Below are 22865 nucleotides of genomic sequence, written 5' to 3'. Positions count from 1 at the left end.
GATCTTCGTAGCAGGTACCGAGCTGTACATACAGTGGGCTGTAACAGGATTTTGGAAGTACTTGCTTGGACACCTCCTGATTACCTTCCAAGGGCCCCTAAAATATTCATCAGGCTTTATCAGGCTAATGGGCTTCAAAAGGAGTAATTTTCTGAGATATGAGACAGGACAATATAAAAAGAACATTAAGGAAAAAATTCCTATTCCAAAATGAAAGGGAAAAGATCATTTAGCATCCCTGTTGGTGTTATCTATTCATGAGCAACAGCACATTTAATCCAGAATGGGATGTAGGGAGGGCTTTGACGCCCTCACATAGGGGTCACCTTCATGCCGAACTCATCTGTCTCCATTGCCACAGATGGCGGGGGCAATGGAGATGAGGGTGCAGATGAGAAACATTTCACAGGTGGCCTCCACAGGGGGATTTGAGAGGGAAGGCGTGTGGAGGAGAGGTTCAAACATGATTCCCAAGGCACTGGCTTAGGGGATCAGAGAGAAGGGGTACCATTCTCCAGCCTGGCCACCTTCCTGTCTCCCTTCCCAAGGTTAACTAGTCTTGGTTTCTATTTTGGACCATGCTATGGGAGTTCAGCTCCTTGAGGTCAAGAATTATAATTCCATCCTAGCCCTCGGTGTCTCTGTTCATCCATTAAAGTTGGTTACCAGCCCAAAGACCATACATCTTGGGCACAAAAGTTGTGAGAGGCTGTAAGTATAAGAGTGCTTTGTACCTGTCCAGGCCAGAAGGACCATGTGTGGTCCTTCTCTGCCTCCCTAGGTACTCCAAGTAGGATGCATGGGAGACCCCTTGAGAAGACCATCTTTCTCAGAATATATCTTGCACGAGTTGAAGGGGCCATAAGACTCCTTGGTTGCTCCTAGAGACAAAGGAATCAGGGTTTCCTACTAATTTGCATTCCATCCTTCTTCCTCATCCCATTTTCTTCGCCTTCTCTCCTCCTTTCTTGCCCCTAATTCTCTATTTCATTTTTCTCTTTCCCTTCCTCCTTCCCTTCTCTATCCCCACCTTCCTTTCTACTTTCAATCTGGTATCTCTTTTTCTAGCTTAATCTATCCCCCAAGCTTAGGAAAATAATTTTAATTTAACTTCTTTCTCTACTAAAGAACTAAGAAGAATTTTATACAAAACAAATTTGAGCCGTCAACCCCACCTGTCCTCCAAGAACTTGCCAGCCTCAACAGCTGTTAATTCTGTGACCAAGATACTCTGTCCATACTCAAATACTTGCCTGATCAGATTTTCCCATGTTCCTCTGCCCCATGTTTGCTCCATCATGTTCCATATGAGTTTCTCTAACCTCAGTTATGGCAACCATTATGTTTGTTGAGTTCTTGGCAATAAAAATGATTAACCCAAAAATGTCTTCTCCCCCTTTCATGATTAGAATAAAAGCCTATTTGATCTTTCATTGAATATTCAATTTGAAGTGTTGCTTCTCTTTCTTTTCATTAGATATGTGACAAAGAATGGCATTACTACGTCATCAATGTGGAGTTTCCTGTAGTTACCTTATACATGGATGGAGCAACATATGAACCCTATCTGGTGACCAACGATTGGCCCATTCATCCATCTCACATAGCCATGCAACTTACGGTCGGCGCTTGTTGGCAAGGTAACTCCACATCAGGCCCTTCTCCCTGGCATACTGTGTACAGTCCAGGAAAGGTACTGAGAGAGAAAAGGGAAAAGCAAGTGATGTGAGATTTAGCCTAGAAAATTTACTACCCCTTACTAATAAAACAGGACTTTTTAAAATAAGGATTAATTCAGACACTAAATTTGTGTAATAATAAAGCACTTGGCTTGAGACCAGATTTTGATGTTAGATCAACATGAGCAGTTTCATGGTTGCCTCTGAGTTGCTAGTGCCTTTAATTGTTCTGGAACCTTCTCTGTTTTCAAATGGGGGTTGTGTAGAGAAAAGGCTGAAAGTAAAATCCTGTACCAAAATTGTCATTTGACTTTCTTGATGCTAATCAGGATCCAAGGATCTCCCTTTATCCCCACACAAGTTGTCCAAGCCCCCAACCCTCTGCTCTGGGAGCTCATAAATATGCAGGGCTGAGGGGATGGATTGTTTACAGGCATGAGGCTATGGGAGGCCACCATCAAGTTCAGCTCAGCTCTGAGCCCTTTCCCCACTCACTAAGGGCAGAGGCTCCTCATTGCCTTCCCACTAGAAGGTCTCTGCTGCCGCCTCTCCTCCAATCCCCAGATTAGAAGGTGAATCTCCTCTTTGGAAACAAGAAAACCAGCTCTTCGAACATACATTTAACCTTTCTGTCTTTCACTCAGATCTGTTGGAATCTTTGTTTTTGTTTTCTTAAAAGCTGGGGTGCTTTGAAGTACCAGTGAGAATAGAGGGGAAGAAAAATACTCCCCAAATAAGCATATTTGTACCCTGAGATGACCCAACCTCGTGATGACGGAGTCTGAAAGTTACTAAGATGTGTGACTTCGACCATTCACCATGGGAAAGAACATCAGAGAACCAGTTGACCAAAGAGTGAGCTAGGGGACATATAGGCCCCTGTGAGTTGAGACAAAGAGTGGGTGCTGGACCGCACCATGCAAGATAGGATCAAAAAATGCACACATAACACAGTCTGGGAGCACTAGGGATATAAAACCCAGGAAGGAATAAAGCACAAATGAGGCAAGGGAAGAGAATATATTTTTAGCTGAAGTCAACCACTTGACATCTGACGTATGTCACACAATACTAAGAAGTCATCAAACATGCCAATCGAACTGGCTAAGAGCTTCATGCGTATTGCAAAATTTTCCAGGAATTCAGAAAAGGGAGACTGTGTCGTGTGGCAAGAGTCTATGAAACTAATTCGTATAGCAAGCCACTGATTCAGAGATTGCACAGGAATCATCAGCCACTGAACACAGCCGCCCTCTCATGCAGCTCAGTGCCCCAGCCGGACACCACAGCCAGCCTCTGGATATTCTGGAACATAGGCTAAATGCTGCTCATGAGTTAAGGGAGTCCTGTGACATCCTCACTATGAACTTCACCATGACTCTTCCCTTAGAGGCCCTCAGAGACCACATTGAGATCCCTGTCACCCCAGCCTGCAGTGGGAACCCGCCCCCACCTCTACAAGGCCAGCTAGAACCACTACTGTGCGGTTGTGTACCCCCTGGGGGGGAAACAGTCCCGCCAAAATAAAAAGTAATTTTATAAAGAATTAAGATGACCTCTTTGAATCAGTTACAATAGTCTAAGTTATGCTACAGTGACAATCAGGCCCCAATTTTCAGGAACATAAAATAATCTTCAGTTGATATTCACTGCAGATCTTTTCTGTTTTTTCCTGACTCTGGGACCCAAGCAGGCAGAGCAGCCACATTGCTTCATACTGAGAAAAAGGAAAAAAAAAGTCTGATGAATGAATGGTGCATGAGCCCCTACAGCTTTCACCTACAAGTGACACCAATCCTTTTTACTCACATTTTATTCACCAAAGCAATTCATATGTCCACACCTAACTCCAAGAAGGCAGGGAAGTAAAAATCTACATTGTGTCTGGAAGAAAAACTGAAAATATTTTATGAACAACACTGATGAACACCATGGTCTATTCACTTAGGCAACAGATATCTGACTGTCCTTCCCACGGGGGGGGGGGGGGGACAATCACAACCATCTTGACTAAATGAGGCAACCCAAAATTCCACCTGACTCTAAGCTCAACGTCCAGATTCTCTGAGTGATTCCTGGCGACCTCTTCATCAGGCTAAGAGGCATAGGTGGCTCTCTTTCAGGACCAGCTGTGGCCCCACTTGATCTGGAGACCTATACACTAAAAGGAAGAAATACGCTGCCACCACAACTCCTATACACGCCCACGATGCAAAAGTGGAATAAGGAAAATAACCAAAAAACATTTCCACTAAGCAAGAGGAAGAATTAGAGAAACACCGCAGTCTTTGGTCACTAGCAATTCTGAAATCCCTCTGGGCTGATGCTTTAAGGGCCCCTAACTCTAAAGCGGAGAGTGTTTTTTGTGGCTCCTGACTCCATTTTCTGGGAGTCTTTCCTTCTTGATATTCTCCTAGGCTACATATAAGACAGCATCATTGCTCCATAAATAACAGCACTAATATTATATCTGATAATGATTTATTTAAAAGCTATTTCACAAAACGCTTTTCAAACCAAAGCATATGTTCCTTTTAAAAGAATGTGGGAGAAAGTGCCTAGGAGGTGTTCACCGCCGAGTGTTTCTGCCCTCTTCCCAGAGGGATGCTGGAAGGTGCGGTCATAGGACTTGCTTTGGCCAATTAAATGGGAGTGGAAGTGCCTGATGTCATTTTCTGGATGAAACTTCAAGAGACAGTGATGCAAGGAGGCCCTTTATGTGCCTGGGTATTTACAATCCTGTGAGAAAGAGCTAGGAGTCCCAACTTGTAGATAAAGAAACCGAGGCTTTCTGAGGTAATGTAGCTGACCCTAGGTCACCCCACCCAACCTGCCTGACCCCAGGTCTTCAGAGCCTGTTTTCTTCTCATTGTGGCTTCTTTCTCCATTGCTAGTTGATCATCCTGTTGATGTGATGATGTGTTTGGGAAAATGCTGGAGCTGATGTGTAAACTCTGCAACCCCTTTACCTTCTGACACATCTGTCAACTCTGGAATCAAAAACCCACAGCAACCCTGCATCCCAGTTGCTCATCCCTTGTTATATTTTCTCTCAAGCGACCCTCCAAAGAGCAAGGAAGAAGAGTTTAGGCTTTAGAGTCAGGAAATTTTGAGTGTGAGTCCAATCCCCACCCTGCCACTTGCTGGCTGTATGGTCCCAGCAGAACCTGTAACTTCCCTGAGCAACTATTTTCTCAGCTATAAAACTAGGCTAACACCTCCCTTGTCATTATAAGGTACAGGTGATAGGTACATGGAGTGTGCTCAGCATGCTTCAGTTGAATAAAGGCCTAAATTTGAAAACATCTACCGGTCTCCGCCTCCATCCCTTCTCCATTCCTTGCACCTAGACCCTACGCGGCAGACAGTCTGCAGGACCTTTGGTATGCCCTGGCTTTTGCCATTCCAGCCTCCCCGTGGCTCCTTGTGGGCACCAACTCTCCCCCCCACCCCACCCTAGGAGGAGCCATCCCACACAGACCCTGATCTCTCAGGTCCATCTACACGTCAGAAGGAAGGTCAGTGAAGCAAGAGAAGAGCCAATGAGAAGACAAGTGTTGGAACACAGCCTTTGTGGTGTGGGCAAGAACCTGATCACGCGGTCTGTCAGGCCTTGGAGATGTAGGCATCTGCCCTGAGAGGAAAGATAATATATTGGTAAATTTTCAGCGTAGGAGAAAATTCTTCAAAATCTTCAAACTTGGGCCTTCTCAGAGGGCTAAGAGTTCACCAGGAAGACAGAGAAGGCAACAACAGCATATGCCGTTGCAGAGAAGTTTCACACAGGTGTGCTCAGAGCACCCGGTCGCTTGGGGGTTCGGGGGCCAAGACGAGTGCAGGAGAGCCTGGGAAGAGGAGTTGCGACCAGACCACAGGACACCCGACCATCTCGTGCAGGAGCTTGGATTCGCATCAATACCTGCATCCTCCTTGGAGTCATGCTTTGCCTTGGAAGAAGACATCAAAAGACCTTTCAAAAGGACACAGTGCTGTGAAACCAAGAGCCTATGATGCACCCCCTTACTTGGCATATTTCTAACTTTCTGAAGTCCACTTATATGCATATTATAAGCCTGCTGGGTGAGCCTCTAATTGCCTCTGGGCTGGCGATTGTAGGGAGCTCTTTAGGTGCTTCTGAGGTTGGCAAGGAAACCAGCTCCCATTTGTGAATTTTCCAATTGGGGTTTAACAATGGGGATAGAAAATAATTTGATAGCAGCTGCTTGTTGGATGCTCCCGGGAACAGGCTCCAGCACTGTTGCTGGGCAGTGCTCCACAGCCCCAATTAGCCTACTGTGTCCTGTTAGTGAATTTGAAAGCCAAAGTAATCAGTGGAACTTCATTTTCATTGGTATTTTTTCCAGTAATTAAGAAAAAAAAGAGACTTCATTTACACTTAAGAAATGTTGCCAGCACAGCCCCGAGCATGTATCTTAATTGTAGAGAAAGGCTTTTGCAGCGAGGATGGACCTGGCATCACAAAAGAGTCCTCTTCCCCTCCTTGCCTCCACCTCTGTGTCACAGTGTTCTCAGGATGCACTCAGACCCCCTCCGGGCCCAGCTCCGTCTGTGCCAAGGCAGAAATTGCTACCTTTAGACCAATTCCAGGTGCCTTGTCTCTCTTGGGGTCACACCATGGGAGAAGATCGTTTAAAAGACTAATTAATTTGCCCTTTTCCTTAGATTTCCTCCTCATCCATTTCTAACAACAAAAATTCAAGTTCTACTGATCTATAATAAAAGTTGTATTCTCACACCTGCTTCACCCCTGGACCTTTAAACTGGGCCCACCCACTCAGGGTCTGGAACCCAGGCGTCCCTGGCTGTCAGCAAGTCAGGAAGGCTGCTGATGGTGTCAGACCAGGGCCTGAGGTTTCAGGGAGATGCCCCAGCAGGTGGAAGTCTGGGCCGCCTCCACCCAACACCACAAACAGATCTGCTCTGGGTCACCTAGTTTGTGTGGCATCTGCAAGGGTTCTTTCAAGGAAGCAGCTAAGCAGATCTCAGAAGCATGTCTCTCCGCACGCCCTCAAGAAGCCACCCCTTGCTCCCTCCCTGATCCTCCTCTACTCTTGGCAGATCTCATCGCAGGCTTCCCTCCTTGTCACTTGTCCCCAGCAACCACCACATCCCTACTGCTGCCAGGAACTCTCCCCCAATACTCTGGACCTTGGCCTTCCTAGAGCGTCCAGCTTTGCCTGCTCCTAACTATGATACTATCCAGGTCTGAGATGAGGAGACTTTTCTACCCTAGCTCCTGATCTTGCTGAGTCCTACCGCCTACTTAACAAATAAACCCACAGGAGGTAGAGAAAGAGGTGGTTCTAAAAATTAGAACTTCTTGTTAAGGGACAGATATAGAACTCCTATTGTGGCTTTGGGGAGGAGCCAAGGCAAAGAACAGGAGAGGTCAATAGTGGGATTAAAAGGCAGACATAACCCTGAGAGTTTCAATAATCAATAGCATGTCACCTTCAGACAGAGCAGAATTGGAGCCACACGTGGTCCTGAGATCTGGTGCACATTTCCAGGTCATCTTGTTGCCAGACACTAAAATTAGCACAGGGACTTGGAGTACATGCCTTCACTTAATAAGCTTGGTCTAATTTAGTACAAATTCTCTTAATAAAGTCTGTGTTGAAATTATTCTGCATCCCTAGGGTCTCTGCTGCTGGAAGAAAGCAGCATGTGCTAACATAGCCTGCCTTATATTCAGGTGGGCATTTCCCAGGGAGGGCTTCGTGAAGCTCCAGTTCCAAAGGATGCCCCTGGCACAAGGAGACCATGGTCAAGGGTGGGAAACTGCATAAATTCTCCCCACACCACCACGTTCAAGAGTCACAATGCTCGTTAGCTTATTAAGAGCTTTCAAAAGCTCACCAATAAAATAATCCGTTTGATATGACTTAACCCATATTTCTCAATCTTAACTCACTACAGAACTCACTCTTTGTGAAATAGTGTCCTTGGAACACTCTTCGGGAAACATCTCATTGGAGTTACCAATGCAGGTCTCCATCCCCTGCTAGGCTATCAGTTTACAGAGGCAAGGACTGTCTGCTCTCCCAGATTCTGCTCTCTTCACCTTCCCCCCTATTCCAGTAGGTCAAGAGAGAAGGTCAGTAGCTAATGTTTGTTGGATTACATCCCATTTTTGAAGCTGTTTTGACAAAGGTGTGTTGTTCGTGGTCCGACACACGGGGATGACTAACAAGGTGTCTCCTAGTATTAACTGTATCAAAAAATCAAGACAAGACTGCTCTAGGCCCTGGAGCTAATTGGATGTGAGGGCATATTAATTTAAAGGAGACATAGATGAAATCTGCTTTAAAATTCATGTCTGGAAACACGGTATAACTGAGTTGTATTCTAACTTTGTATCTTATTCCAAAGATTATACCAATTAGAAAAGTTGACAAGGATCTTGGAGTAAAAACAGTATTGTTTCACCTTCCCTGAGAGATACACCAGAGGGGAGGAGGAGAAAAGGCCACAGAAGTGAAAAACAGACAAAACTCACATCATGTAATTTCATATTTGAGTTCCTTGGTTCGTGCTGCCCATACAACGAGCTTGCCAAAAGGCTTCCCCTTTTGCAACCCTATTGCCTGGATAAGAAAGGGATCCCCACTTTGCAGATGAGGAAACTGAGAGGAGAGAGGGGTTTGGATTTGTACCAAGGTGTCTGCCACTGGAACTGTCACCCTTATTTGCATTGCTACACCACCTCTGCTTCTAAGGACGTGTATAGTCAGATGGCATTTCATATCCAAGTATGAAAGACCAGAGGATTCTGAAGTCTGGAGTCAGATCACTTGAGCAAACTCCCAGGGCATTCTTCCCACAGATTGGACAAAGTCAAACTGAGGCCTAACTACAGACCCATCATGGTTCAGTGTAGGGAGGGTTGAGTTTGGAGCTGTAAGAAGAAAATTTGAGATCCTTGCTCTGCTGCTCTGGGTCTTTGAAAAGTGTCCTGCCTCTGTAGTCCTCAGTTCTTCACCTGGAGAATGAAGGAGATCTCCTGGATGGTATGTGAGGGTCCTTCCAATTCCATGAATTCAGGTCCCCAACCCCACAGAGATGATTTGGGGGAGTCATAGGTTTTGCTGACTTAGAACATGCCATATATTAAATGTCTACTAGAAAGGCTGAGAGATGGCTACACAGACACGGAAAGGGCTGAGAAAGCCTGCTGAGAACGGTCGTGGCCAGCTGCAACTGCAGATCATCCGTCTCCACAAGTCACCTGCAGCCCACAGCTGCAGCCCTCTGGGCTGTGTGGACAGTACTGAAGCTACAGCTTCTGGGGGTCTATTACACACTCCACTTAGTCTTTGCGTTCCGTCGGTGTCTCCATCGTTGAAATGAGGAAATGAGGGAAAGCAAGATTTCAGACCGTCTCACCATTTGCATTGCTCAAAATTGATACCCAACCATCCATGAAATTGTGTTCATTGAGGGGCATCCCCGTCAACAAGCCATGCACAGAGCAGCATCCGACTCGGGCAAGAGGGAAGGCGGTGCCCATCCTGCACACGCTTTGCAAACGGAGGAGACGGCACCTTCACACAGCTCTGATCTTCTACTTAGAGGGAAAGGGTTCAAAAGCTATTGAGGTGAGTGGGTCCCACCTCTCAGTAGAAAGAAAGCTGAAGGGTAAGTCAGTCCCAGTGCAAACTCTGGCTCAGAATAACTGCTGTCGAAGCCCCTCCGTGTCCACAGAACCCCAGTGTAATTGGACATTCTCCCCCGGCACTGTGACAGTCCCAGCCTGTCCCCATCTTTAGGAAGCAGCCCGATTATTACACCCTCCAAGAACCCTCTTTGAGCCTCCACACCCCCCCCCCCCGCCCACCACCACCACATCCATCATGCTGCATGCAAGTCAAAGCCTTGCCAGCGAGCGAGACCTGAGTCTGAATCTGGTTCACTAATTCCTGGCTGCGTTGCTGTGAATAAGTGACCAAACTTTGGAAACATCGTCTGGGAAAGGAATTAGAAGTTTAGCAGGTAGGAATCTGAATTCACAAAGAAAAACTATTGTTTCCACATCCATCTTCGTTTCATTCCGAACCACTATTCCATCTGAGCGGGGGAGATTTAACCTTGGCAAATGTGAAACTGTTCCATTTCCTCGGCCAGCCGATTGCAAGGAAATGTATGTGGAGCTGCGGTGCCAGGGACAGAGGGGACCCCAGTCATCTTCCCGGGCAGATGTGCTCTGAGATGGTGCTCACCTCTTCGGTCCTGTCACTAACGGTCTTTCGGGGCTGGCAGCTCTCGGTATTTCTTCACCTTACTTAGGGGCACAAAAATATCCTCACTGCTTCTCAGGTTCTGTCTGTCAGACCATCTGCAGTCCATCTGCCTATCTGTCCAGATGCGACAAACCAGCATTGCCTCCAGCATCACGCTCCCCAGCCAAGGCTCAGCCCAGGTGGCGGGCTTCAGGTGCCTCACTCTGCACCCCTGTGCCTTACCCCCTCCACATCCTCCCTGCTAGCCCCCACCTCCCAGTCGGGGGTGACATTTTCTTGTCTGCGGGAAGCCAGATTTTTCTTCTTCTACTTTTCCCCAAATGTGGATCCATACCCAGATCTTCCCCAGCCTCCGAAGGGTTTAGGCTTCTGGAAGCAAAAGAAACTCAGCTTTAAGCTCCATCTGCTCATCTCCTTGTCACAACCCTCCCTGTGGCAATGAGCACAAGCCAGATATGTGTCTAAATGGAGGGTAAGATGAGAGAAATACTTGGGAAAAATCAAAAGAATAGAGGCTAAGGTCTCAAACATACTATCCTGCCACTTAAGTATTAACTAAAATAGCACATGAAAGAACTTGCCATATTTTAAGGGCCTAACAGATGATGGCCATTATTTTTTCCCTCTGATCCGTTGGACACCACATCTGTATCATTTCTTTGGATATCAATCATGCCCTGCCTTAGACCGTCTATTATACTGGCGATTTACTCATGTTTTTATTTCCCCAGTGTCTATACTTTATTCTCCCAACTAAGTAGAAGTTCTTAAAGAGAATGAACTACATCTTATAATTAACTCAATCTAACAGAAGGCTAGGCATTCAGCAAACACTTTAAAAATGTGTGCAGAGCTAGCCTCAGGAACCCAAAATCACATTCGCAAACATGTAGAGAAAGTTCTTTGTATAGGAAATCAGGTTATGTTGTTTTTTCTTAAAGTAATTCATGACCATGTTTGGGTCTAAATGTTAACAGAGGAGCCATGTGGTTTACTAAGATATTAAAAAGAAAGAGGCTTTCAGTGTATCTATTATTTTTTAAATCCTGCATCACAGCCACTCCTGAGTGCAAATAGATTTCAAATTTTATACCGGCCTCCTATTGCAAATTGCTAATTGAATCAATTTCCTGGAGCTGCATCACTAATAAACAGAGTGCACCACAGATCTGGGATTCTTGCATCAAAAATACTAAACTTGAATGTTTTGTGGAGAAAAAAATGGTGTGTAGGAAAATGCCTTAGCGCCCAAGAAAGTCGCAAAGTCGCGGAGCTGCAGAGTGAGCCCTTGAGGGGGTCTAGATAACAGACCACAGAGGGCTCGCTCCCAGCCTCACTCTGGATGGGCCTGGCCAGTACACCGGGATGCTCCAGCTGGCCCCATGCATGGCCGAATGTACGCACACCGGAGGGGCACACACTTCACCCCTTCCTACTTGTGTGGCCTTGGGCCGCTTACTACTGAGAGATCTGAGTTGGCGTAACTGTAACTACAGAATGAGTACCTCCCTCCCAAGAGTTTGGTGAAGGTTCAGTAAGATGATGATGTATGGTGAGGACTGCACACCGTGTTGGAGACATAGTTCAATTCATACACAGAAAATGTTGCTGTATCTGCTGCTCTCTGGGGACACAGGGTGGACAAAGCAGAGAGGAGACAACCATCCGAGTGCCCTGGGGAGTGGCAGCTCTGCCATTTGTACCCATGCTCACACCTTTCTTTGTGCAGATCAATGGGAGTGCCCGTCTGTGAGGGCAGGAACATGTCAATGGCACTGAGGAGCACTTTACCCAAGGGGGCTTTGAGGGCCAAGATCAGGAGGTCCCCGATGGGTTCCCCCACCACTCTCAAGTCATTGCCATGTCATGGCATTCCCCAAAGACACATCTGTTTAAAGTTCCCTGTGGACTGAGTACTTTGATAGAACCTTCTCCTTTCATTTCCAAAGTGAAAATGTTTTTGATGGCAGGTAAGAACAACATGAGTCAAAATGGCTTAAAGGTGGGTGATTGGCTCCGCCAGCTGAGGATGCCCTGTGGTAGAGTGGTGAGGAGGTCTACTTGGGCCTCTACTAGGACTGTCCCAGCTCTGCCTGCCTTCATGCATCACCTTTGTTGTCCTTGGCCTGCTTACAAGGTGGCGGCAGCAGCCCTAAGCCTTCCTTCTTCACACCACCATCTCCAGGGTAGAGAGCAGGAGTAGGTTCCAGAAACTTTCTGGATAGAAAAGGGAAGCTCAAAAAAAAAAAAAAAAAAAAAAAGGGAAGCTCTTTTCCCAAAGGCTGCCAATTAATTCCTCCTCTCCTCTCATTGGCCTGAATTTGGTCTTGATTACTCCTGGGCCAGCCTCTGTGGCTTAGTGGACGCAGGTACCGATCGGCTTCATCGGATGCCAACACCTGACTGAGCCACTGGAGCAAGGGGAAGAGGAAAACCTGAGTAGCCGTGACTAAATAGAATCCATCCCTGGAATTCAAGTCAACTCCCCCGAACCTCTGGGCTGCCGCTGCAAGAGGGCAGAGGGGAGATGGATGTTGGAGAGACTCCACAATGTCCACTACTCTGCTGGCATTAATCCGCCACCTCTTTCAGTTCAAGAAACAGTTATGAAATGTCCGCTGTGTGCCAGGCAGGGTGCAGGATGCCGGGACCACACGGGGCACCTGTGCTGTTGAAAGGAATAAATGAGCCAACTTACGCAAAGTGCCTGTTGCAACCCTCGGCCCTTAATACCTGCTCAGTATCATCTTCATTAAAATGAATAATGCATGAGTGCTCCCTGCCATCCAGGAGACTTAAACAAATACATTCTAGCAGTGTGCAAAGGCTAGCAAGAGTAAGCCGGTGGGTGGCGTGAAGGAGAGAGATCGCACAGCAGTGTGCAGAAGGCCCAGCCTAAGAAGCTTAGAGCCAGAGATTCCTGACCTTGACTTCACATTCAGCGCACCTGAGGAGCTTCTGAAGCTCTTCACCCCAACTCAGCCATAATCTCTCAAGGTGGGACCCAGCACCAGAATCAACTTGATTTTTTAAAGATCCTCAGATGATTAAAATGTGCAGGCAAGGTTGAGAACCCCAGTGATAGGCTATTGAGGACATAAACCCCACACATGTAAGCCATTAGCAACGTGGGGTTTTGAGGGTGTGGTCGGATGAAGTCAGTGCTCCAAGGCTCAGGAGAGGACGTGGTGGGCAGGGGGGCTCTGGCCAGGGAGGGGGGAAAGTAGACCGGGTGACCCATGAGAGGCTTCTGTGTGCAAGCCGGGGACAGAGAGCTTACGGGGCCTTGAAGGACCATGGCGTTTGCCTAACCTAAGCCATTTGGAGGTGGTATCTAAGCGTGAAGAGGAACAGGTGTGAGCAAGGTGTGCATGCCAACACAGGGTATTGGTGTGGACTCAATCACCAGAGAAAAACCACACCACAATTTCAACGGATAAGTATAAAGAATTATTAACCATAATAGAGAATTGGAATCACAAGGATTCGCTACTGAGAAGTAGAACTCTCTAGAATATGGGAACGCAGGTATTAGGAGCATCTACTACCCCAGGGCTGAATTAGAGTGACCGGGGAGAGCCCTCTGCCCCCTCCAGCTGAGGTCCAGGCTCTGCTGGCACAGAGAAGTCACTGTGGGGGTCACTCTAGTAGAAATGGTCAGAAATTGGCCCTCCGGCGTGCTGTCTCACTGCAGCACACTTCGCTAGGGATGCATTTCAGGAGACCCAGGGACCAAAACCCAGAATTGTCCCCTGCAAGCCAGCAGAGGCTGTTTACCAAACCTTCCCAGGGAATTAGCAAAACTGGAATTCGACCCACATCCCGCTACCTACGTCCTGCTACATCTCTGAACAGACAGAAGTGCGAGATCAAGGCTAGTGTCGGTGTAGGCTGCTCAGAGAGAAGGGGCCCGTGTTCCGTGAAGGCTGTGGGGAAGGCCTCCTAGAAGAGGTGAGGGTTCAAACGGACCTTGGGGGAGCTTTTACTTTAGAGACGTGGAGAAAACCAGGGAGGGAGGAGGAGGAGAGGCCTTGACATGAGCAGCACTGAACAGTTTCGTGTGAAGAGCAGGCCGGCGCTCAGATAGGCCTTGACTCAGCCCATAGAGAGAACAGTGGAAACCAAGAAGTAGGCGAGGAGAAGAGAGGCAGAGGCAGAACAGAATCCGGGAACTTGAATTTAAGTGGGTACGAAATCAATTCATTGCAAGAGAGCCAGGCCTGTGGATGGAGGGCTCGGGGACTCCTCGGCGGCCTGCCAACCCCTCCGTGGAATGTCGGGAGGCGAGCGCCGGCTTTGGAGTCAGACCAGGACCAGAGGACCAGCTCCAGCGTCGGCTGTGCATCCTGGGGCCAGTCCCTCAGCCTTTCTGAGCCTCAGGGGTCTGCAGGTGTGAGCGGGAAACAAGGACCCCTTCTTTGCAGGCTTGCTCAGATGGGGGCCCTAGCTGAGAGCCGGGCGCACAGCAGGCCTCCTGTCAGTGGCAGCCTCCCTCTCCTTCCCGTTCTTTCTCTCTAGGTCCTTTCTTCTAAAGCAGGTCATGCCTCTGAAAGCAACTGCTTCAAGTTGAAGAATTCCAGCTTTTCTAAGTCGGGTGCAGCTGGGGGGCACCGATGATATCCTCCTGTTGGAGTACGGCCGCTGAGCTTACTGCTCTGGAGGAAAGGCTCAGGTTGCGGGGACACAGCCACAGTGTGTCCTTGGTCCCCCAGCCAGATCGTGGGTGTTCCATACCCAGCCTCCACAGGGCAAATGACCGGGTGCTGCTTTCACTTCTAGGAGGAGAAGTCACCAAACCACGGTTTGCTCAGTTCTTCCACGGCAGCCTGGCCAGTCTCACCATCCGCCCCGGCAAAATGGAGAGTCAGAAGGTGATCTCCTGCCTGCAGGCCTGCAAGGAAGGACTGGATATCAATTCCCTGGAAAGCCTCGGCCAAGGCATAAAGGTAAGGAAGGAGCCAGTGTCGCCACCAGTAAGACATTGACTTGTGGGGCGGAGGCTGCCCAGGGCCAGCGCACTCTGGGAAACGGAGTCCCCACCTGTCGAGTTGCACAGAGATGGTGCGGCGGGGGGGTGAGGGGCCGTGACTGCCGTGGTGGACTTCTGCTGTGTCGTGAGATTCCCTAGATGAAGCCCTTGTGCATCATCAGTTCATTACACAAAAGCAGACACGTGTCCCCTGTCTACCAGAAGGGGATGGTTGTATTTCGGCTGTTCTGGGTTGGTTGGTTGCTTTGTTGTTTGTTTGCCAAAGGAACAGGAGCAGCATGTGAGAAGAGATTTCAAAAAAATATTTAAAAATAGAATGAAAAGTTTGGCCATGTTAAATATAAATTAGGAAGGAAGGTCAGCCCAGGGGGGCTGGAATTAGCAGATATGGAGGTTGCTGGGTCTCATGTCGTGAAATTGAAGCGCAGGTTGGGCTTCGAGCAATCTCTGGCAGAGGGAATGTGAGCAGATTCATGCAAAATAAAAACATTCATGTGATCCGAAAGAATCAAAGCTGTGTTCTGAAAAAGGTACCTCCTGAGGGGCAGGACACGCGTAGCTAAACGTCCTCAGTGAGCACCCGGCCCGGTCACCTCACCCCCACCCGGCAGGGAGCCTGCTGGCCTCACCTGGACCCTGCGCGCTCCTGCCAGCAGGGAGCCTCTGGGAACCTGAGCAAAGAGCTGGTTAAATATCACTGCACCCCGGCTCGGTCCTAATGGACCCCAGAGAGAGTAGACAGGCCACCCTCGGCCTCCTGGAGCACAGGCCAGCCCCACGAGCCAACCCCCTCCCCACAGCCTGGAGGTTTCCTTTATGGGCCATTTCTCAAGGCTGGTGTGACCAGAGCAGAGGCTGCCCACTTCACCCCTCACCTACCGTCTCCTCCGTGCCTCCTACCCTGGGCCTACCCTGCCTACCCCTACCCCAGGGTATAGGGAGTCCCCCCTCCCAAAGACAGCACCTTTATTTTTGCTGCCAGGGGAGCCTATGAGGCTCTGACATGGGGAGCCATGGAGGGGCTGGTGATCTGAGCACATCATGTTTTTCTTTAAGCCGCAGTCACTTCAGCAAACATGCCATGGACACCCGGGTATTGGTTCTGGGCTAGATGGAGGGAGACCCAAAGCTGAACATTCCCAGCCTTTTATCTTCAGGGAAGTCAGTGGCCCAAGCTGATGTTTGTAATCCAGGCTGGTAAGCTGCGATAACGATGAGCACGAGGCTCCCCCAAGTGCCAGACACAGCTCTAAATGCTTTGTGGGTACTAACTTAGTCAATACCAGAAGAACCCTATGACAAAGCTCCCATAAATGTTCCTATTTCACACATAAGGAATTGAGGACTTTAAGAGAATGGAAACTTGTCTGAGATCCCAGAACTGGTAATGAGCAGAGCCAGAACTTGAACCCCAGGAGGTCTTGCTCCAGAGTTCCAGAACCTGAGGAGCAGCAGTTGGAAAAGGCTCCTTGGAGGAGGTGGGGTCTGAGCAGCATGTTTCAGGATGAGGAGGAATCAAGCAGGAGAAAGGCAGGGGGAGGGGAGCTGGGTGGTCACTCTAGGCAGATCCGAGAGCATGGATGATGGCAGGGGGCTGGGGTGCCCCACAGCGTGCACTGGGATTCCAAGAAGGAGTTACATGCCCCAAATTGTTAAAGTGCCCAAATTGTAGGAATAAAGGTGGAAGTGTGGTCCCCTAAGCATAGGCTGTGTCATGGGGCCCAGTGAACTGTGTTCAGGTGTTTACATGTTTTCTCCGGTGGGCCCCAGGGGGCCACTGAAGGACTCCAGGTAGAGCAGCATGATCCAGCCAGGAGCATAGTTTAGGATGCTCACCTTGGAGGCTGGGTCAGAGGGGGAAGGTGGGAGGAGCGTACAGACAGGGCAAGGCAAGAATGGCCTTACAGAACCTTAAATAGGCACGAACAGGGGCACTCAATAGTTAATCACCTGTCATTGAAGGAGACCTGCAAGACTGCCTCATGTTGGAAAGGACGACTCCTCACCCCACCCCCCACCCCCATCCCTGTCTACTTCATGGCACATTTGATATTGGTACCCTCGCATGCGGAGCCTGGGGTTTGATCCTCAACCAACTGTTGGAGTCATTCCCTTAGCATTTTGTCAGCCCAGTGATGCAGAAACCTGTCCTCCAACCCTCCCCCCCTCTAATTCTGGGTTTGCTCCCCGCCTCTGAGTGGATCTGCTCTGCTCCGGAGCATCCCATGAGATCACGGCTTCAGGATTCAAGCACTACAAAACAAACAATCCAAAGATACTGCACCAAAAAGCCCCACATTCTTAGAATTCTACATTAGGAGATGCACAATCTCTACGGAGCATCCAGAGCCTATGACGAGAGGGGGTTGTAAACTACGTGGCACACAAAGCCGTGGCGGGTGCAGAGGCTCTTCCAACTTTTCAGGATCCCACCTGTTGACTCCCAGTCACCGCAGAGGATCCTTCTCCATCCTTAGGCACAGCTGGCACGAACTAGCACCGCAGGAGAAGTTAATGATAAGACACAAGTCATCGTGTACCCACCGGGGGCTATTCAAAGTTCATTATCCCTACGCCTCACAACAGATTAAATGTTATGGCCCCATTTCAGAAATAAGGAGACAGGCTCAGGAACCTGCCCAAAATAAGTCCATGCTCTTTCCTCCACACCAGCAACTCAGATTATAAGGCATTCTTGAAAATTATTCAGACTTCCTTCTCTCTTGCCCTAACTCCATTTCATATCCCTCACTCATTTCAGAATAATGACTGTTTTTCTCCTTTCTCCTGGTTCCAGGCCTCCCCACTCCTCCCTGGCTAGTCCAGAGGAAAGTGAGGGCCTCCTCTAATGAACAAGACTATCTATCCATCTGCTCGCAGGGCCCAGTGCAGGTTCCTCTTTTCACTCGTCTTCCCCTGGATCATGCCTATTTCTGAATATTTGTCCAGCATGTCTGGGGTCATTAAATGGTTGGGGTGGTTACTGTCTTGTACCCGTACGAGATCCTGGGATACTATGGAATAACCACCTTCCTGAAGAATATCCTGTTCTGATTTTCCTAGCATAAGGCCTGCCAATTTGTTCTTTCATAGCCCAAGAACACCTCAGCATTTTTAGAAAAGCTTGAACTTAGGTGTATTTAATCCATACTATGTGTTATGGATCATAGGGATTTCAAAGATGAAAACACATGATACCTGTCCTCAAGTAGCTCAAGGCCTGGAAGTACTTAACATAAAGTACAGTAACTTAAAATGTTTAATAAAACAAGATAATCTAATAGAGAAAAGAACAAAGAACACAGAGGCAGGAACCCTTTATATGGGAGGAAGGCCAGGAGACTTTACCTAGAAGGTGACATTTGGGATGAAAGTTTTAAAGGTTGCATATTAGTTTCCTGAGGTTGCTTTATAATATACCACAAGCTGGTTGGCTTAAATATCGGAAATTTATGAAAGAAAGAGTAAGAGAGTAAGAAAAAAAAGTCCACAGTGTTGGAGGAGTGGGAAAGAGCCAGACCTCTGGGACAAGGCACTCCTTGGTTCAAACTATACTACAAATATTTACTAGCGGGGTGACCTTGGGCAAAGTAATTTAATTCTTAAGCCCCAATTCCCTCATGTATAAAGTGTATTTTGTTGTGATGCTGAGGGAATTGGATTTTATGTATATTTTATATATATCTACATTAGGTATCTACAGATGAAAAATATGTGTATAGAGATAGATGAGATGATAGATACAGGTATAAATTTCTAGGGATCACCTTTAGCAAACCTAATAGGTTCTCAACAAATCACAGTTCCCTTCTCCCACTGGGCTGGTCTTGCACTTGGTATTACCACTGCCCCAGCTGCTTTTGAAAGGTAAATTTGGGTGACAGTTTTGGCAGAGGAGCCTCGAATATGGCAAGTCTTCCATCTGGCTCAAGCCAGAGGGGCTGGCAGGTGTCCAAGTGAATGGCAAGGTGCCTGGAGTACCATGGCCAGCCTTCCCTCGAGGAACAGCCCTGGGCTTGGGACAAGGATTTCACTGATATCCCAGCCTGGTAGGTGCTTGGTGACCCCGGCTGACCTGGGATAACTGACTATTCCCAAAGGCCATCTGTCTAGCAGCTTCTCAAAGAAAGGAATCACGGTGGCCACAACACAGCTTCCCAAAGGAGTATGAGTGCTGTCACCCTTTTCTGGGCCCCCAGGAAGCCATCTCTTGTCCCTGAGATAATGCTACTGCCACTGTGTCTGACACAGAGACCTACCTCAGACATGCCACAGGGCTGGGAACACCACAATTTAAAAAACGAAACAAAGAAACCTACTTTGGTGGAAGGTTTTATTGATCCTGCCAGAACTATATTGATGGCTAGGCCTGTACCCACCTTCATGCCCTGTGGCAGCCCTCAGGATGCTCAGACGGCCAGACTAGGGTATTAACTGGAGATCCAACACATAGCCGATCCACCTTCTCCTTAGGGGGCTGCGGTGGGAATGCACCCTGTGCTGATTGCCATGATGCTGCCGATTCAACTCTCTGGAAGAACTGTTTGATTTTCTTCTTATTTATTTAAATAATCTATACACCCAACACAGGACCCTAAGTCCCAACCCCCAGATCAAGAGTCCTATGTTCTTCCAACTGAGCCAGCCAGGCATCCCATGATTTTCTTGTTTAGCCCTTGTGTGAAGGTTGGCTCAGCCTCCACTGCAGGGCCTATCATTTTGTCATGTTTCTCATGTGCTAGACCTGAGGGTAACCCTGGGAAAAAGTCCATAGACCCTGCCCTCAAGGTGCTCACAGTTGCCTGGGGGAGGCAGGCAGACAGCAACAGCACCATGACTCTGCTACAGCAGGAATGGTACACGGTGGTGCGAGGCCATAGGGAGGCAGAAAGACATGTGGGAACATAGGTGGTATTTCAGAAGAATGAACTTGAATCTGCTCAAATCTGAAATGGATGATTTGTGCAACACTCAGAACAGGGCACCTCTATGGCTGAGCCCACTCAGCTAGTGAGTCCTCCACAGCAACGGAGAAGCCAACTCAGAGCGTGACTGTGACATCACCTGCACATATATCCAGGGACTCCCAAACCCAAAAGAGGGATTGGTGCTTGTGAGCAGACCTTCCAGACCACAGAGACCCTGCTCGGGGCATTGAAAGACCAGCAGTGAAGGCAGCAGTACCTGTGTGGGCAGAGACTCCATTTAGAAATAATTACAACGCTAAGAATTATAATAAAATCTATCTTGGACTAAACACCCTGTAAGTACTAGATTCATTATATATGTTATCTCATTTAAGCCCCCAGACAGCTAGATATTAACATCCCCATTCTTTTTTTTTTTTTAAGATTTTATTCATGAGAGACACATAGAGAGGCAGAGACCCAGACAGAGGAGAAGCAGGCTCCATGCAGGGAGCCCAATATGAGACCTGATCCCCAGACCCCAGGATCATGCCCTAGGCCAAAGGCAGGTGCCAAACCGCTGAGCCACCCAGGGATCCCCTATCCCCATTATTTTCAATGAGGAAATAAAGTCCAGAAAGGGGAAGTAAATTGTCCAAAGTTGTATTTCATAGTCCGTCCTAGAACTGGGGTACTGCAATCCACGCAGCCCACGATCTTTCCAAGTTGCCACAGAGCCTTAGGTGAGAATCCTGCCTGGGAAGGGTGCAATTTTTCCAGATAGGCTAAAATATTGCAGTAACAAATAACACCAAGATCCCCATGGCTTAATGATTAAAAGTTTATTATTCTCTCATGTCAAACCAGGGAGGTGGAGTGGGGTTTCTGCCTGGAATGCCACAGCCACCAGAGGGGAGGAAGAAAAAGGCTGGAGCATCTGCAGGGTCCTTCATGGACTCAGCCCAGAAGCCCTGCCCCACTCCCTCTCATACCTCATTGGCCAGATGCAGTCACATGGCCCACCCATACATGGCAGGTGGCTGATGCCAAAGGTAGCCTCCAGGATGCTGAGGATGCAAAGAAGAGCAGGGTTTAGTGAGCACTGATAATAACTCCCACAGAGACTTAACTGAAAAGAGAGTGACTAAAAAAGTCTTTTTTGGGAGTAACCCTGAGATGATACTGAGTACAATGTGGGCCAAGGGGGAACATTAACTCATTCATCTAATGGGATTACAGGGCACTAGGGCTACGTTCTGAGATTCAGAGATAAGAAGTGGCACCCCTGTCCTCGGTGAACTCATGGTCCCTGTACTGTAATCATTATATTACCATTTCATAAGCACTATAGGAACCCAGTGGGGACCTAAATGAGGGAAGCTGGGGCGGCCTCAAGGAGGAGGTAACAGTAAAACAAATGATAGTTGAAGGAAGCAAAGATTTAAGTTCTCAGTTGCCTAGGGGCCACATTACAGGGACCTTACATGGGTCATATCAACAGTGGTACTCATGGGACACCCAGTTCCTTTTAGAGTCCAGGCTCAGAACGGAGAGCTCTTAAAAAGACAACCAAGTCCTATCAGGGAAAAGTTAATATACATAGATTTTTCCTTCCACTCATAATAACATACTCCATCTCCTTCATGGCAAGAGAAATGTAAATTAAAAATACACTAAGGTAGCATTTATCACCTATCAGACTAGCAAAAATCCCAAACTACAGCATATTCTTTTGAAGTTTTGAGAAAAGAAGCATTCCTATACACTGTGAGAGGGCGTGTATATTAATATATTCCCTACCAATGGGGAATCAGGCAACATTTGTCAAAATTTAAAGTGCGTATACTCTTGGACCTAACAATTTCACACAGAGGGATTTATCCAATAGATATATATTTGCACCCATGAAATGCACCAAGATTATTCATTATGGCATTATTAGTAAAAGACTGGAAATAATCCAAGTGTCCATAAAAAATTGGTTAAATAAATTATTTACACAGTAGCATATTACACAGCTGTAAAAAGGAGGAAACTTATGATGTACTAATACAGAACAATCTCTAAGATATGAGCTAAGGAAAAAAAAAGCAAAGTACAATAAAGTACATGAAATACTACCATTGGTGGAAGAAAGAAAAAGGAACTCTATATTCATAAGACTGCTGAAGTATAACTTTCAGGATAGGCTAGGTGACGCTGCAGTAACAAGTGACTTAAACATCTCAGTGGATTACACACTTTTTTTTTTTTTTTTTTTTTTTTTTACTGTTCACAACCAATGTCCATTGTAGATTGGCTTCAGCTCTGATCCACATACCACCCATACTGGGAGACCCAGGCTAATGGAACAGGCCCTAAGGGAACTTGGCAGGTTTCATGGCAGAGGGAAAGGGATATTGAAAAACATGCACTGGCTGTGAAATCTTCTTCATGATTGTGAACCAAATAATATTTCTGGCCACCTTTCATTAGCTGAGGAAGTCACATGACCACTACTGAGTGCAGCAGGGCAAAAGTGTATCTTGCAGGGAAGAGCTCCATGTGTCACATAGTCAAGCCTATGGACAATAGGACAGACATGTATAAGCCTCCCACTGGGAGGGGAAACAATTATAAACAGTAATGCAACCTGGAACTAAGAAATTAATACTCGTGGGATGAGATATTGGAAACTGGGTAGATAGGATGGGCACTTTCACTTTGTGTGTGTGTGTGTGTGTGTGTGTGTATAGTTATGTGAACATACTATGCATAAGAAGTGTTGCCAAGTAGCTATGTAAAAATATATCCAGATCAGGGGTGCCTGCCTTGCTCATTTGGAAGAGAACATGACTGTTGACTCAGTTGGGGTGTAATTTCGAGTCCCATATTGAGTATAAAGATAATTTTATATATATATGTCCAGATTTTTTTTCCTGTGGCATGAACTCCAGATACATCATCTGAATGCACTGATAAGCTCCTGACATCTTACTGATAATAAATCCTGCTCAGAAGCATGTGAGGATCAGCAAGTCCAACCAGT

The 22865-nt window shown here is 47.4% G+C and overlaps 1 protein-coding gene across 2 annotated transcripts in view; it reads left to right on the top strand.

Annotated features, from left to right (window-relative positions):
• CLSTN2 (calsyntenin 2) overlaps nucleotides 1-22865 on the top strand; it is a 616484-nt gene that overhangs the window by 565817 nt on the left and 27802 nt on the right. For both annotated transcript variants that reach the window (XM_077864941.1, XM_077864942.1), the window contains exons 9-10: nucleotides 1478-1640; nucleotides 14720-14886. In XM_077864941.1, coding sequence (XP_077721067.1) covers nucleotides 1478-1640; nucleotides 14720-14886 — 330 coding nt within the window. The remainder of the gene's footprint in view (nucleotides 1-1477; nucleotides 1641-14719; nucleotides 14887-22865) is intronic.

This window comes from Canis aureus, chromosome 22, assembly GCF_053574225.1.
Source record: "Canis aureus isolate CA01 chromosome 22, VMU_Caureus_v.1.0, whole genome shotgun sequence".
In the NCBI taxonomy this organism is placed as follows: domain Eukaryota; kingdom Metazoa; phylum Chordata; class Mammalia; order Carnivora; family Canidae; genus Canis; species Canis aureus.
Note: the sequence above shows the minus strand (reverse complement) of the source record. Positions and strands in the feature narration are given on the sequence as shown.